Source organism: Schistocerca serialis, chromosome 8 (assembly GCF_023864345.2).
Source record: "Schistocerca serialis cubense isolate TAMUIC-IGC-003099 chromosome 8, iqSchSeri2.2, whole genome shotgun sequence".
NCBI lineage: Eukaryota > Metazoa > Arthropoda > Insecta > Orthoptera > Acrididae > Schistocerca > Schistocerca serialis.
The window spans coordinates 199,798,298-199,813,501 of NC_064645.1; the positions used below are offsets into that span (position 1 = coordinate 199,798,298).

General features: G+C 39.2%; 1 protein-coding gene across 1 annotated transcript in view; it reads left to right on the forward strand.

Annotated features, from left to right (window-relative positions):
* LOC126416414 (1,5-anhydro-D-fructose reductase-like) overlaps positions 1-15,204 on the forward strand; it is a 121,332-nt gene that overhangs the window by 71,343 nt on the left and 34,785 nt on the right. The window contains exon 5 of the mRNA XM_050084132.1: positions 7,450-7,706. Within this exon, the coding sequence (XP_049940089.1) occupies positions 7,450-7,706 (257 nt within the window). The remainder of the gene's footprint in view (positions 1-7,449; positions 7,707-15,204) is intronic.

Genomic DNA, 15,204 nt, shown 5'->3' on the forward strand with positions numbered 1-15,204 from the left:
TGGACATTGAGCCATTTACCATTGGAACCTGCCAGGAGGTAAATCTTAGATGAGCGAACCCTTTGTTTTCTCAGCTGCTTCAGTGCTTTGACTGTTGGTGAAGAGTTATCTCCTCATGCTCATCCACTCCCCAGGATGCTGTTGATGAGTTCAAGGGCAACGCGTGCGCGAGAAGGTGCCGTAACTGCCCTCTAGCGCAGAGAGCAGTTACGGCACCTTCTCGCGCACGCGTTGTGGGTCTTCTGCTGGCCTATATAGGGGCCGCAGCTTGCGCTAGGAAGTCAGTTCCGGCGAGTTCGTGCACCAGCACACTCATCTGAAGATGGCGGCCAGATGGACCACGGAAATATTGTGTCATGAAGACATTATGATCCGGCTGCATACCCGAGAAGAATATTATCAATTATTCGTAGCCACATTAGAAGCCTTTTTGTATGACAACAGGGTTCCTATATCATCTATGGCACAGTAATGGGTTATACTTCTGGTTTTCCCTTTTTTTCCCCCTGTATATGCAGTATGTTGGCAATTATCAGAGTCTTGCTGTAAAGAAGCACTGCACTACTAATGTGAGTTGAAAGCAAAACACAACTGTCAGGTTGGGTTAGCAAAATTGCATCAAAAACTGTTGAAGGAAAAGCCATCTGTAAATTTCTACAGATTTGTAACAACCATTAATGTCAGAAACTAATTTTTACATCTACAGTAATGTTCACCTTGGTTGTGACAAATCTTAGAGCAACAGAAGCAGAAAGCACAGGGGCAGGCAGGCCACTTTTGTAGCCAGAGTCGAAGTAGAAGTCCAGACAAAGGCTGCTTGGTGCAGGTAGACATACGAGGGCTATCCACAAAGTACATTACGTTTTCGTTTGTGTCCGTTAGGGGCGGGGCTAGCGCGGCCATCTTGGTGGCATGGCATTCCGCCGCTCAGTCGGCATCATGCCGTGCTAGTGAGAGGTTCGTGCTGTACTCCGTTGAGTTACTGTGACAGTTTGAAATGTCAGCGTTAATTGAAAATGCCGCGAAGTGTGAAGTGCATGCTGTAATAAGGTTTCTGACTGCAAAAAACTGTACACTGATAGAATCTATCGGCAGCTTTGTGAAGTGTATGGGGACAACATAATCACTGAAGGTGGAGTGCGTCAATGGGTCATAAAATTTAAAAATGGCCGAACTAACGTTCACGAAGAAGAGCGAAGTGGAAGACCCAGCATAGTGACTGCCGAACTTGTCAAAAAAGTCGATGCCGTGGTCCATGAAAACCGTAGTTTCACAATAAAGGAACTCTCTATGAGTTTTCCACAAATTTCACGAAGTTTGTTGGACGAAATTATTACCAAAAAGCTTGGTTACCACAAGTTTTGTGCAAGATGGATACCAAAAATCTTGACAGAGATTCACAAAAATCAGCGAATGGCTGCAGCGTTAACGTTTTTGGACGCTTACGAGAAAGATGGCGACTCATTACTCGATAGCATCGTTACTGGTGACGAAACATGGGCTAAGCCTGTGAACTGCGAGACAAAATTGCAGTCAATGCAGTGGGGGCACACAAATTCCCCCCAAAAACCCAAGAAATGCATGCAGACGATGTCGGCAAGGAAGGTGATGGCGACTGTCTTTTGAGACAGAAAAGATGTGATTTTTGTGGATTTCCTGGAAAGAGGCACTATAATAAACTCTCAAAGGTATTGCCAAACTCTGCACAACCTCAGAAGAGCAATACAAAACAAGCGCAGGGGAAAGTTGGGCTCAAAGATCTTGCTGATTCATGACAACACCCGGGCCCACACGGCAAATGCCACTCGTGAAGTTCTCGAATCTTTTAAGTGGGAGTTGTTTCCTCATCCGCCGTACAGTCCCGACCTGGCACCGAGCGACTTCCACTTATTCCCAGCAATGAAGAAGTGGTTGGCTATGCAGCGTTTTCATGATGACGCACAACTTCAAGAAGAGGTAATCACGTGGTTGAAGGCGCAGGCAGCCGAATTTTACGATGAAGGAATTTCCAAGCTCGTCCATTGCTGTGATAAGTGCCTTAATTTAAATGGCAACTATGTAGAAAAGTAGTATTTAAGTGTGGCTTTCATCTGTATATAATAAAAAAAATTCCAATACTTTATTTATTTTTAATTCCAAAACTTAATGTACTTTGTGGATAGCCCTTGTATTAGATGATAATGACACAGTGCTCAGCTAATCATGTAGTAAGAACATTTGGGCAGCCAGAGAGTTAAATAATGAGATGCCCAACTGGGAAACCAGTTTGCTTACGCTACATGAAATACACCATTATCCACTGTAGTAGCATTGATTACCACACTTTGGACTTTGATTTTGATTTGAGTACAACTGGAACTATTTCTACATTTCTTACAACAGACTTGAAATCTGCTCCAGAATTTATTGGCTTACTGCTTCCAGGGTGGCACCACGTGTTGCTTTCTCCTAGCTTGTACTATTTGTAAACATGTTTCACACTAGTTTCAAATAAATTCTGAGCATCTTATAGCTCCACTCACCTGTTCTTTAAGCAGAATAATTGCCTTGTTGTCTTTTATCCTATAGGGTACTCGATGTGATGATGAGGTGTGAGAAGGTAATTCAATAATTAACTGAACTTTCATTTTAAATTTCTTGAGGTTGACAATCTATATACATCAGCACCTATGTACATACATAGTTCACAAGCCACCATATGATGCATGGCAGAGGGTAATTCTTGCTAATGTCAGTATTTCCATTTGTTGTTCCACTTGCTAATGGAGCAAGGGGAAAATGACTGTTTATGTGCTCTTATACAAGTCCTGAGTACTCTTTATCTTGTCTTCAAAGTCCTCTAGGAAGATGTATGTTGGTGGCAGTAACATCATTCTACAGTCTGTCACAAATTCCGGTTCTCTAAACTTCCTCATGATGTTACATGAAAAGACGTCTTATCTTGAGAGATTCCCATTTGAATTCATGTGACATTACCATAATATTAGCATTTTGATGAAATGTTCTGGTAACAAATCCAGTAACATGCCGGTGAATTGCTTTCATGTCTCCCTTTAATCTGACCTGGAGGGGAACCCAAAAATTCAAGAAGTACTCAAGAATTGGTCACACAAGTGTCCTGTACACAGTCTCCTTTAAGATGAGTTGCATATTCCTCGAGTTCTCGCAATTATTTGGAGTTGACCATTTACCGTCCCTACAACTGATCTTATATACTCCTTCCATGACTGTCAAGCAGCACACTATTAACATTGTGTTCAGACATTACAGGATTGGTTTTCCTACTCCTCTGAATTAATATAATTTTTCCATATTTAGAGCAAGTTGCCATTAATCACACTAATTACAAATTTTGTCCAAGTCCTCATGTATCCTTGTACAGTCACTTAAAGAGGAGACATTCCCCTACATTACAGAGTCGTCGGCAAACAGATGCAATTTGCTGCTCACAATATCTGTCAGATCATTAATGTTCGTAGATATCAATAGTGGTCCTCTCTGACTTCCCTGATGCTTGCCAACAGCTAGATAACACAGTTGTCTTTAGTCTCGTGGTAGGTCTCAACGTTGTCACATCAGTTTGCTTTTTTCTCTTGCAAAGTAAATGTGGCTGTCCCTCTGTCCATTTCTCATTTTTATTATCTAAAGGTGTACTTCCAGTCACATTCACTACTGATGTCAACATTGAGCAAGTTCATGACCTGATTTTGAATAATCAACAAGGGACTGCTGATGCATGTTAGTTGTGATCCTGCTGTCATGAATTCTGTGCAAGAGGGGTGCCAAACCAACTCAATGATGAACAATCATATGAGAATCTGTCAGCAACTACTGCACTTCCATGGCAATAAGAGTGAAATGTTTTTTAACTGAATCATCACTGGAATTGATCCATGGAATGACTATTTTGAAATGGTGAGCATATGCCAGAGCATGGAATGGAAACAGCCCAGATCTCTAATCAAAAGCAATTCAATGGTTAACTGTCTGCAGGAATGAAGAGGTCTGAAAACTTGGTGACAATGTTGAAAAATGATGTCTTTTTTGCTGTTAAATAAATAAGAAAAATATTACACAGACTTACCCTTATAATATGCAGCATCACTACATGTAGCTTTACATGACACAGTACATTCAGCTTGACGGTGACACATTGATTAAAGTATGAAGTACAGTGAGAGATGAATTTGAGGGTAAAAAAATTCATATTCAGGGATTCTACATTTTCTTCACATGTCCTCAGTGTAATTCTTAGATAAGTTTCATACATAGTTTCAAGATGAGGATTCAAGACCAGTGGGCTGGGGAGAGTAGTTTAGGACATGATGATGTGGATACATTAAACAAGGAAGTTGTTGAATAGGAGCAATAATTAAGTATACAAGTATATTGAAGAAATGCAGAAAAGAAAGATAACTTGCATTTATGTTCATTAATAAAAATGAATGAGATGCATGTGTGATGCCAGGTAGGTGAAAGCAAGGTGAGCAGTTAGTCTTATACATTGAAATAGGCTTTGATAGAGAACTTGTTCTGCTTTTTCAGCAGTTTATCTATTTCCTTCCTCTTTGACACATAGAATCCTATTTTGTCTAAAATGTCTAAGAGTGTACTTATTTTCTTTACATGTAAGATCATTATCTGTTCTTAATAGAGCCTATATTATGAGTCTACTTTTCAAAATGTGTGCTTAAAACATTTTTGTCACTTGGGTAGGAATGTTCTTGAAGTTCTGTCTATGTGGCCTAAATATTTTATCTCGTATTCATGGTGTGAAACTTCATAAATTCCTGAAAGTTTTTATGTGTTCTCTTTCTTCAGTAATTTGTTGTATTTTTGTAAATTCATAAAACTGCAACCAGTCACTTTTTTTAATAGTTATTTATTATTCAATGAACTGGTTTTTGAACCTTTTCGGGTTAATCTTCATATGGTTTTTGGAAGTTACACACCTATTTGTAACAAAATGCACATTTGCATTGTGATAGCAAAACTTTGCCAGCATCCAGTATGCATGTAACATGTGTATAACACATGATGGATGCTGGCAAAGTTTTGCTATCACATGTGTATAGCACATGCTGGATGCTGGCAAAGCTTCACTATCACAGTGTAAATACATACAATTATGTAAAAGTGAGTAACGTGATGTACCAGCTAGCCATCAAAATGGAAGCAGACAGATGTTCAATAACAGAAAAAAGCTGCCCATACTGTTGCAAACCAGCACCCAGCATTATGCTAGAAATAGATATGTAACTTCCAAAAACCATCTGAAGATGTACCTGAAAAGGTTCAGAAACCACTTCATGGAATAGTAAATAATTATTTAAGAAAGTGACTGGTTGCAGTTTATGTATTTACATTCAATTAACAGTCATGAGTTCTAAAATATCTGTAATGGATAAGCTTCATCAGTTGTATTTTTGTTCTAATGTTGTCTTTATGAAGGTGATTTTTATATTATTCTTTCAAAACCTCGTGTTAGATTTTTCCGAATTTCCTACTATATATTTCGTGCTGATAAACTCTAGTGTGGTGTGTGGATCCTGAGTTGTAATTTCTTTTTCATTATTACAAATGTCAAAACTTAAAAACTGTTCTAAAATTTCTAAACTTTTTAATGAATTTCTGAAAAAGTCATATTATGTTACTCCAGTAAACATGACTATGAAATCTGCCAAAGGAGCTATTCCTTATATTAATACAGACGTATGAATAGACAAGGAGAGGATTTTGTTGTGTTTATAATACCGTGATCTCTATATGCTGTTGTGTTGCCTTCAGCATTATTGCCGACACATCAGAAACCACTTGTAGAATGTGCCTTTAGGTATAATTTTGTCATTTTTGTTATTACATAGGTGTATTTTTTAAAGTCAAGAATGATTCATTGTTTTCTCTTTTTTAAATCTAACAGAACATAATCTATCACTTAATCTCCCTCATCTTTCCCAAATGTTTTGTCATAGCTGAATAATAAAAATGTGTCATTCCACAAATGTAATAAAATGTTGGTATTTTTCTTTACTTGGATAAATTTTCTTTTACAGTGGCATTTGCTCAGTTATAGCCTACACACTAGCCAGTATTGTTGTGCACACAGTGTCAACATGGAACAGCCTGCTTTCGAGCACTTTACATGACCATAGCTGTCTGGTTTGAAATGGATTTCATTGAAAGGAACTAATTCTGTTTGTGCTATATGAAATGAAAAGCTGCATACAACCAAGAAATAATTGAAGTCTTGTGACTGAACTTTGTGGAACTTAACTAAATTGAGTCAGAAGAAATCATATTGATTTGGAGACAGGACACAAAAGCGCTATATATTATAGCTTATGTATTGTTTTTCCCCTTTAAATATATATAAATGGGAAAGATTTTTAACTAAAATCTCAGAAAGTTCTTGGCCTTACTTCAGAGTTTTACATGATTTTCTATTAAATATTCAGGTGAACGTATGCTACGTATAAAGAGGAAACATTTTCAGAAAAAAACGGAAAGTTCTTGACTGATTTGCTCCAAACTTTTGCACACTGCTCTTACAAACATTTGGCCAGATATAAGCTATATATTTCCTTAAACAACTGTGAGGTGGTTTTCTGTTAAAACCTACTGCGAGTAACCAAAAGCTGTGTGGAGGTTTCCTATTAAAACCTACTGTGAGAAAGCAAAAGCTGTGCTTTAAAAATGCATTGGTACTTGTGGTGTGAGGTGACCTCTGAGGATAGTAGCTTGAGTGATATTATTTTAAGTAGTTTTAATCTGCGAACACTGAGCATTTCAAAGTTTCAGACAATTCAGGCTGTGCAGTAACATTGTAATTATAAGCCAATAAGACATAAATACAACTTTCATATGGTATGGGTTTTCTGTTAACACTAATTGTGAGGAAGAAAACAAAACAGCACATTGTTGTGTATACAGTTTTTTAAAAGTTATATATATGGAGAAACAGTATATTTGGGAGAAACAATTTGTCTAATGGTTTGAATGCCCTGCTATGATAGGTAAAACTGATTACAAGAAAGAAAACACAACTGCAAATTTTCACGGCATAGCATCTTCTTTAACACAGTTGGTTTTAACAGAAAATCTGTAAATAGTTCTTTAAAAAACGTATAGCCTATGTCTGTCTGAATGTTTATTAGAGAATTGTGTAAAACTTTGAAGCAAATCGCTCAAGGAATTTTTGAGATGTTTTTCATTTGTATCATGTAGTATTTATTAAAGCAATTGTAGCAAGGAAAGCTGGAATGAGGTGTTGAAATTTGCATCCTAACTCAATTGCCGAGGATACCCAAGATTAGGTCATATATCCAATTCTTATAGATATTTAGTAATTGTGAACCATTGCCGGGTTCGCTAGCATATTATGAAGGTGAAATAGATTACTTTAGCGTTCTTTGTTCCGCTAACTTTTGTTCAATTTTTGCCATTGTCTAGGCAATGGAAGCTCAAGTGGATGCCGGCAGAGCTCGTTCAATCGGGCTGTCAAACTTCAACTCTAGCCAAATCAAACGCATCTGGCAGGCTGCCCGCATCAAGCCAGCCAATCTGCAGGTGGAGCTGCACATCTACTTCCAGCAGAGGGAGTTGGCTGCCTTTTGCAAAGCACTCGATGTGACTGTCTGTGCATATGCTCCCTTGGGCTCTCCACAGTTGTCCAACGTAGTCCGTGCAAGAGGAGGTGATGTTAACAAGTAAGCTTAAACAGTAGTTTATTGTAACTAGTGTCACGTTTGGGAGTGAGATTGAAATTCAGGATGAAAGGATATTAATGATGAGATTTTTTGATGCCATTAATATCCCCAACAAAAGTGAGGAAGTAAATGATAATTAATTTAAACCCTCAGCTGCCGATAGGTGTTATTGACATACCTTGATGGGACAGCTGAAAGTGTGTGCCCCGACTGGGACTCGAACCTGGGATCTCCTACTTACATGGCAGATGCTCTATCCATCTGAACCACCAAGGACACAGATGAATAGCGTGACAGCAGGGACTTATCCCTTGCACACTTCCCATGAGGCCCACATTCCCAACTGTCCATAATCTACATATGTAATGTTCCTAATAGATACTTTGCCCATCCACTTATAACTCGCGCCCACTAAGGTGACAATTCTCATAAGAGTTCAGGCAACTTGTGCACATTCACACAGATAAAGGTCAATGGCAGGGTAGCCATTTAACTATATATGAAGATAGTAACTGTTCTCAAAAGAACAGATACCATTGATGACCCTGCAGATTCTCTAGAATAAATGATAATTAATTGAAACACTCAGCTGCTGACAGGTGTTGTTGACATACCTTGATGGGGACAGCTGAAAATGTATGCCCCGACCGGGACTCGAACCTCGGATCTCCTGCTCAGATGGATAGAGCGTCTGCCATGTAAGAATCCCACCTTCTTAACTACTATTAGCTAAAGGCATACAAAGGTTATAAAGGTCCTTGTCTATAACTCAAACCTGAAATCATCAGCAAAGTTTAGAAAAATAGAAAAAATAGGTTTAATCATGATGATCTTCAGTGCCAGCTCTTTGTGACACTTGCAGTTTGCATTTCTCTGGTGTACCTCTTGATATGTTTCCTATATGGTCTCTTGGAGCACCTCTTCCTTGGTTTCCAAAGAGGTATTGTTATCTTCAGTTCTCACATTTCTGTTTGTACATGTTTTCTCTTCATTAGATCTTTTCCCAGTTATTTGTTGCCCTTTATATTTGAATCCTCTTGACATCTCATTAGATTTTTGTTCCTTTACTGTACAATAAAAATTACTTTTGCTTATTGCTGATCCCTGGTTGGATTTAGTTTTCCGTTTTGAATTCTGACCATTCTTTCCCCACTTCTCTTCTTCATGAGCTTTATTAAAGATATCCGATTGTTCCAAGTAACTTAAAATTGAACTGAATCTTGACCTCTCCTTCCCACTCATTTTCTCGTATTCCATTCAAAATACTTTCAGAATCCACGAGTTTAAGATTGTAAGGTATTGGGACCAATAATTCTAGGGTTAGTTTTTCCTGTTCTCCCTCGACCAATATTTCTCTTTAAATTGACTCTCTCTCAAAATGTTTCCAATTCTGGAATTCTTGCACATTAAGGACTCCACATTCTCCAGCTTTGACCCGTAGATACTCTGTTACAAATTCTATTTTCTTTTTATCATTCCACATTGGTGAAAAAGCAGCTGAATATGTTCATAAAAAGACTGTAGGATGTATTTTCCCTTCAGGTTTGAAACATGGAAACTTACTGGATAGATGACTTCCACTTTCTAAGTGAAATTCATCCCACCACTCATTTTCATTTTCTCTCATTCCTGACAAGGGCACAATACTTCCTTTTAATTCTCCCTTGTTTTCTGTGACTCTAATTTACCTCTCACATCAATAGTGTGAGTTCTACAGTCTCTTACCGCTATTGTCTTTAGTAGCAGTTCTTTCAGTACTTTTAATATATGTATGGTTAGCAATCTCTTCCATCAGCCTAGCAATTTCCTGGAACTACTCTCAGTATGTTCTATTCTGTATCCAAAATAATGTCTTCATTTCAGAGTAATTGTAAATTATTGGTCGACTCCTCTTTCAAATGTGTTATTTTTAACCAGTTCTTCTCTGGGCATAAGTTTGAAATTGTTTAATTGTTCAGTAATTACATCAATATATTATTTTAACTGTGTTTTTCTGCTCTAGACTCTGCAATGAGATCTTCTAGTCAATCGTCAGGTTTTGTCACACCACCATTTTTACATTGGTTAGAAGCTTCAGAGACAGCTGACAATTTCTGTAATTTATTATTTTACTGTTTAGTTCTTTATTTAAATTGTATGTTCTAAGATTAAAATTTCTATTGTGATTTGATATCTGCAGATGCAATTCTGTGTTGGCATTGTTTAAATCTCATGTCATTTCTTTCATTTCATAAAAATCATTACTTTAGCTATTAAACTTTTTTAACAAAGAAACATTTAATTTTTCTGTCCATTCTTGGTATTCTTGGATTAATGAAGTTACACAAATTCACTCACCGTTATGTTTGGCTTTGTTCACTTTCCCAATAACCTTGCACTTGCTTGTCATTAGCATGGGCATCTGGTCTGCTTCCATAGAGGCAATTTTGGCTGCATCAACCTGCTATTGCAGGATTCTCTCTCACAATAACAATTGTAGTCACGGCGTCTGTTTCATTAGCAGCGAAACCCGACAGCAGCAGCGTCCATGCTAGCTTCAGCCAGTGACAGCTATGGCGTTCGTGACCTCAAAACCTCTATGAAACAGTGCAATGCTGCAGCGAAAGTGAGATAATTTTCTGCACACTCTGCTGTTATTACTATCAGTCTTCCCTGAAACACATTGGCTCTGATCGTTCTTCTTTTGGCTATTGCGATTTGGAGACTATAATTAGAGAAACATTACATTTCTTGATTTCTTGTTTCTTCTTTGTTAACCTACTTTTCCTCTTAGTTTTCTATTCAGTCACCAGATATAATGTTTCTTCCTCTTGGACTTATGGTGGCTCCTTTCTTCCAATTATGATAAACTCTGAATAACACAGACACTAGATAATCTAGTACATTACTTTATTTAACACTCACTAGCAACAACTTAAACAACAAAACCAAAGAATAAACAATGAAACTGTTGATAGAATATACAAGTTCCTTGACATTACCCTCACTTCATTGTCTGCTGCTTTGTGGATAAATACTAATGTTGCCATACTTCCCCCCCTCCCCTCCCCTTTAAAGCTGTCACTTAGTGCTGTCAGATTGGTGTGTGTTGGTGTAGAATTGAGAAAGCGATGCTGTGCCAGTTCCTCCATGTCTCGCTATGCCAGCTTTATCTGGTCAATGGAGACTGTTTTGTGTCTAACATTCTGTTCAACTTTGAAGATATTTTGTGTGCATCAAAAGTATCTTGTATGGCGCAGTATATGGTTGGAGCGAGTGGGGGTGCGCTGTATAGTCTCAGAGCCAGATATGTGATGCAATATGTAGGTTCTAAATCCACCCTTCTCCAGGCCTGACTGGTGGGCTTGCCCACAAACATCTCAAATATATGCAGAGATGCCATGCAAACAGTGTTACTTATGGGGTTGGGGTCTGAACTCTAGTAAGGCGTATGAGCTTCCCTGGCACTCTCAGCTGTTCCCCATACACCATTTGAGCTGGCGAACAATTTAGATACTCCTTTATTTGCATGCCTAGGCCAAGCAGTACCAATCATAATGCTTCCATCCATGTAGATGAAGAATACATTGGTGTAGCCATTAGTGTAAATGCAGCTTTTCCACCATTGTGTTACTCTCAGGGTGACAGCAGGTAGCATGCAGATGGTTGCAGCTGCACAGCTGTAGGATTTGTGCAGAAAGCTGTGATTAGAACTGTCATCTGCAAACCATTGTAATTGAGTGAGGAATACCAATTCTCAAAACCTATGCACTCACTAATGGCTTCGCCACCATGTCTGCTGAGATGTCTGGTTCAGGAGTAGCTTCCCATCCGAAGAACCGTTTTCTGACTGTAACCAAATAACGATGGTCATCAAAATATGGTTATGGTCCCATGATGTCCACATGTAAGGGGGAAAATTTTACCGTAGGCATTGGAAACTGTCTAACTAATGCAAAGGCTTGCTGACTAACTTTGCAGAATTGTGACTTGAGGCATGAGCATGCACAAGTTGTGCAGTCTTTCTGTATTCGAGGCCACACCACTTCGCTTGCCACTAATTTTGCCATAGCATTTACGTGATTGAGTCAGTAGTGCTTGGAAGACCATATCTCCAAATTCTGTAGTATGTATGGTCACTGTACTCCAAATGCTTGTATCACCAAACCACCGCAGGCAGGGTTGCATCACAGCCATTGTATCCTCTTGCTGCTTGACCACTATCTCTGCCCATGACTGTTCATAGGCTAGCACAATTCTGTGATAGACAGTCTGCAGCAATGATGTCTTTGCCAGAAATGTACCGCACATTGGTTGTATATTGTGTTGTGTATACTCGGCTGTCTGCACTGTCGGGCCAAGCCATGATCTGCGGCACATTGGAAGAGAGACCTCCGTGTTTTGTGGTCTATAAAGATCATAAAATACCTGCCTTCTACTGCTGATGATCAAAAGTATTTAACAGCCACATAGACTGCAAGAAATGTAGCTTTGCTTGCCATAGTCAAAGGCACTTTCTGATTGCCAGCTGTGTGTTTACCCACAAGTATTGTGGTTAACAGTTCCTGCTACCTTGCCAGCCCCAGAAGGTGTTGTCCATAGTTTACCATTCCTAAAAATCTATGCAATTCCTTGTACGTTGTCGGCATAGGCATATTCTGTACTGCATCAACCTGTCCTTGCAATGGTGCCAGCCCAGTCGAAGAGATGACATATCCTAAGAAGTGCAGTTTCATTTGCCTAATACACATTTATCAGGACCATTATGGAGAATACGAGAGTATCTGTATCTGTATCTGCTGTAACAGTACAGTATACCTCATGTATAAACCGAGCGAGGTGGCGCGGTGGTTAGCATTCGGGAGGACGATGGTTCAATCCCGTCTCCGGCCATCCTGATTTAGGTTTTCCATGATTTCCCTAAATCGCTTCAGGCAAATGCCGGGATGGTTCCTTTGAATGGGCACGACCGATTTCGTTCCCCATCCTTCCCTCACCCGAGCTTGCGCTCCGTCTCTAATGACCTCGTTGTCGACGGGACGTTAAACACTAATATCTTCCTCCTCCTCATGTATAAAACAATGCCACACCTGTGTAGTGTTTCTCAGCCCAATGTGCATAAATCTGTACTGAAAAATCCTGAAAGGTGTTGTTACCACGGTTTTTGGCATATTACCCACCGCTACCAGAATTTGCAAGTATTCCTTTGCACAGTCAACTCTGTGCTAAACAACTGAGCTTAAGCAAAAGCACTGTTAAAGTCTGTTGCTAAACAATTGAGCTTAAGCAATAACACTGTTAAAGTCTATTATGTTTGACACCAGATATCAGTCAAGTATTGTTTGACCAATGAGTGCTCTATAGTCCACACAATTGCCATGATCCATGTTCCTTTCACACCTTGTGTAAGGGAGATGCCTAAAGACTGCCCAGTTTTCAGTGGCCGACTCATTTGCTGCTGTGAGTCTATGTTGCATTGGTGTGGTAGGCCTAACATTTAGCTGTTTTGGATAGATGGTCACCAGAGAGCCAGAATCCACCATAGAGCTCTTGCTGGAGAAGTAGTTTCATACACATAATCTCTGACTTCTGCCCTGCTGTTGGCATTGTGTTTTCCAGCTGTCTTTATGCCTTCTTCTGTGGACACACAAGCTGCTGGTGTCAGAAGTCAGCATCCTTTAATGTCCACTCAAGATGTTTGGGTAACAGCAGGGTGTAGTACAGCAGCATGCGGCTTCCCCCAAAATGCCTGCAATACTGGCACCACTGATCCATATCAGTCTCTGATGCGAATCTGTCATATTTCTCGCACCCTGTCTGCTTCTCTGGAGCACACTTCTAACTGTGTTGTGCCTTGCACTTCTGTGCCGATAACTTTAGATTCCTGTGTGGTATTGGTTCCTTCAACTATTCAATCATTTGTTCTTGCATCAGAGCCTCCATATGGGGTCCAGATGACTCGTTGACTACTTGTGTCATTTTTGTATGTCTTATAGTTGATCATTATTGCACTTGTTAATGATGGTGGCACATAAGGAAACTTCTGCCAGACGATTTGCTATGGTGTCTGCCTCCTCCACTAGCTCCCGTAGTGACAAACCACGATAAGCCACTATTGCTGTGTGAATGCCTACAGGCATCTTGTGCAGCCAAAGCATGGACAATGTCTATTCAGCAACAAATCTGGTCCTGCCAACATACATATGGCCCGCTTTGCTCGAGACGGGGATATGTAAAAGGCCTTGTGTAGTCTGAGCTCTGGCAACAAGGTATATTGTTGCTTAAGTGCCTTCTTTAATGTGATTTAGCAAAATTGTTTAGGACATCTTCTGTCTCCTGTATTGCAGTTTCTAAATGTGCCATGATGATGATGTCCTTATTACTGTTTGAAAGTATGCTGTGCTGTTGAAAAACACTCTCTCAACATGTGTCATTGAGTAGCTGAGCCAAAATGCTGGAAACTTAACATGCCCCACATGATACACTGAACATGCATCTTGATGAAGAAGTCAGTATCTGTGTGTTATGACATAGATGAGGCTACAGATTGTTTTGCTCTGACTTCCATCATGGTTGTTGCACTGTCATGTCGGTCATTCTCGTGAAAAGAATATTTTCATTTGCGACGATCACGTCAGTGTCGCCACTTTGGTGGAGCCTCTCTTTCAAATACAATGAACTGTGTATAACTCAGATACTAGATAATCCAGTATGTTACATTATTTAGCACTCAGCAGCAACAACCTAAGCAGCAAAACACAACTCTAAACAACAAAACTTTTCATAAAATATACAAGTTCCTCAACACTAAACTCACTTCTTTGTCTGCTACTTTGTGGCAATATAGTAATGTTACCACGGACTTCTTCTCATGAGCAGGTTCAATCAGTTTTCAGAAAAGGCAATTAATTCATAGATCAGTATGTAATTGCAGTCTCAGTTTCAATCTATTTTTATTGCTGATCTATAAAGAGTACAGGTCTCTTTTTTATTAATATGAATATATTTATTTTGTAAGCAGACTGTTCAGTGGAACTATCTGAACTTCTCCAATGCCTCTCAAGAGAACTAAGATTGATTTACAGATCCTTAAAATTAACAACTCCATCATGGAGTTCGTCCTATCTGCCTCTCTGACATACGTAGCAGGTGCAACAATGGCCATTTAAATAGCTCTATACTAATGGCAAGGTTTACCCATGATTCTGCTAGTGGTACAAGTACAAATGTAAACATGAACAATTTTGTGACATTACAAGTTGCTTGTGGGGAATGGTTTCATAAGCCTCCTGGAAATCTAGAAATATGGAATCGATTGGTCATCCTCTGTCAATAATACTCATTACTTTATATATTTAAAAACAAAGATGATGTGACTTACCATACGAAAGCGCTGGCAGGTCGATAGAAACACAAACAGACACATACATACACACAAAATTCAAGCTTTCGCAACAAACTGTTGCCTCATCAGGAAAGAGGGAATGAGAGGGAAAGACGAAAGGAAGTGGGTTTTGAG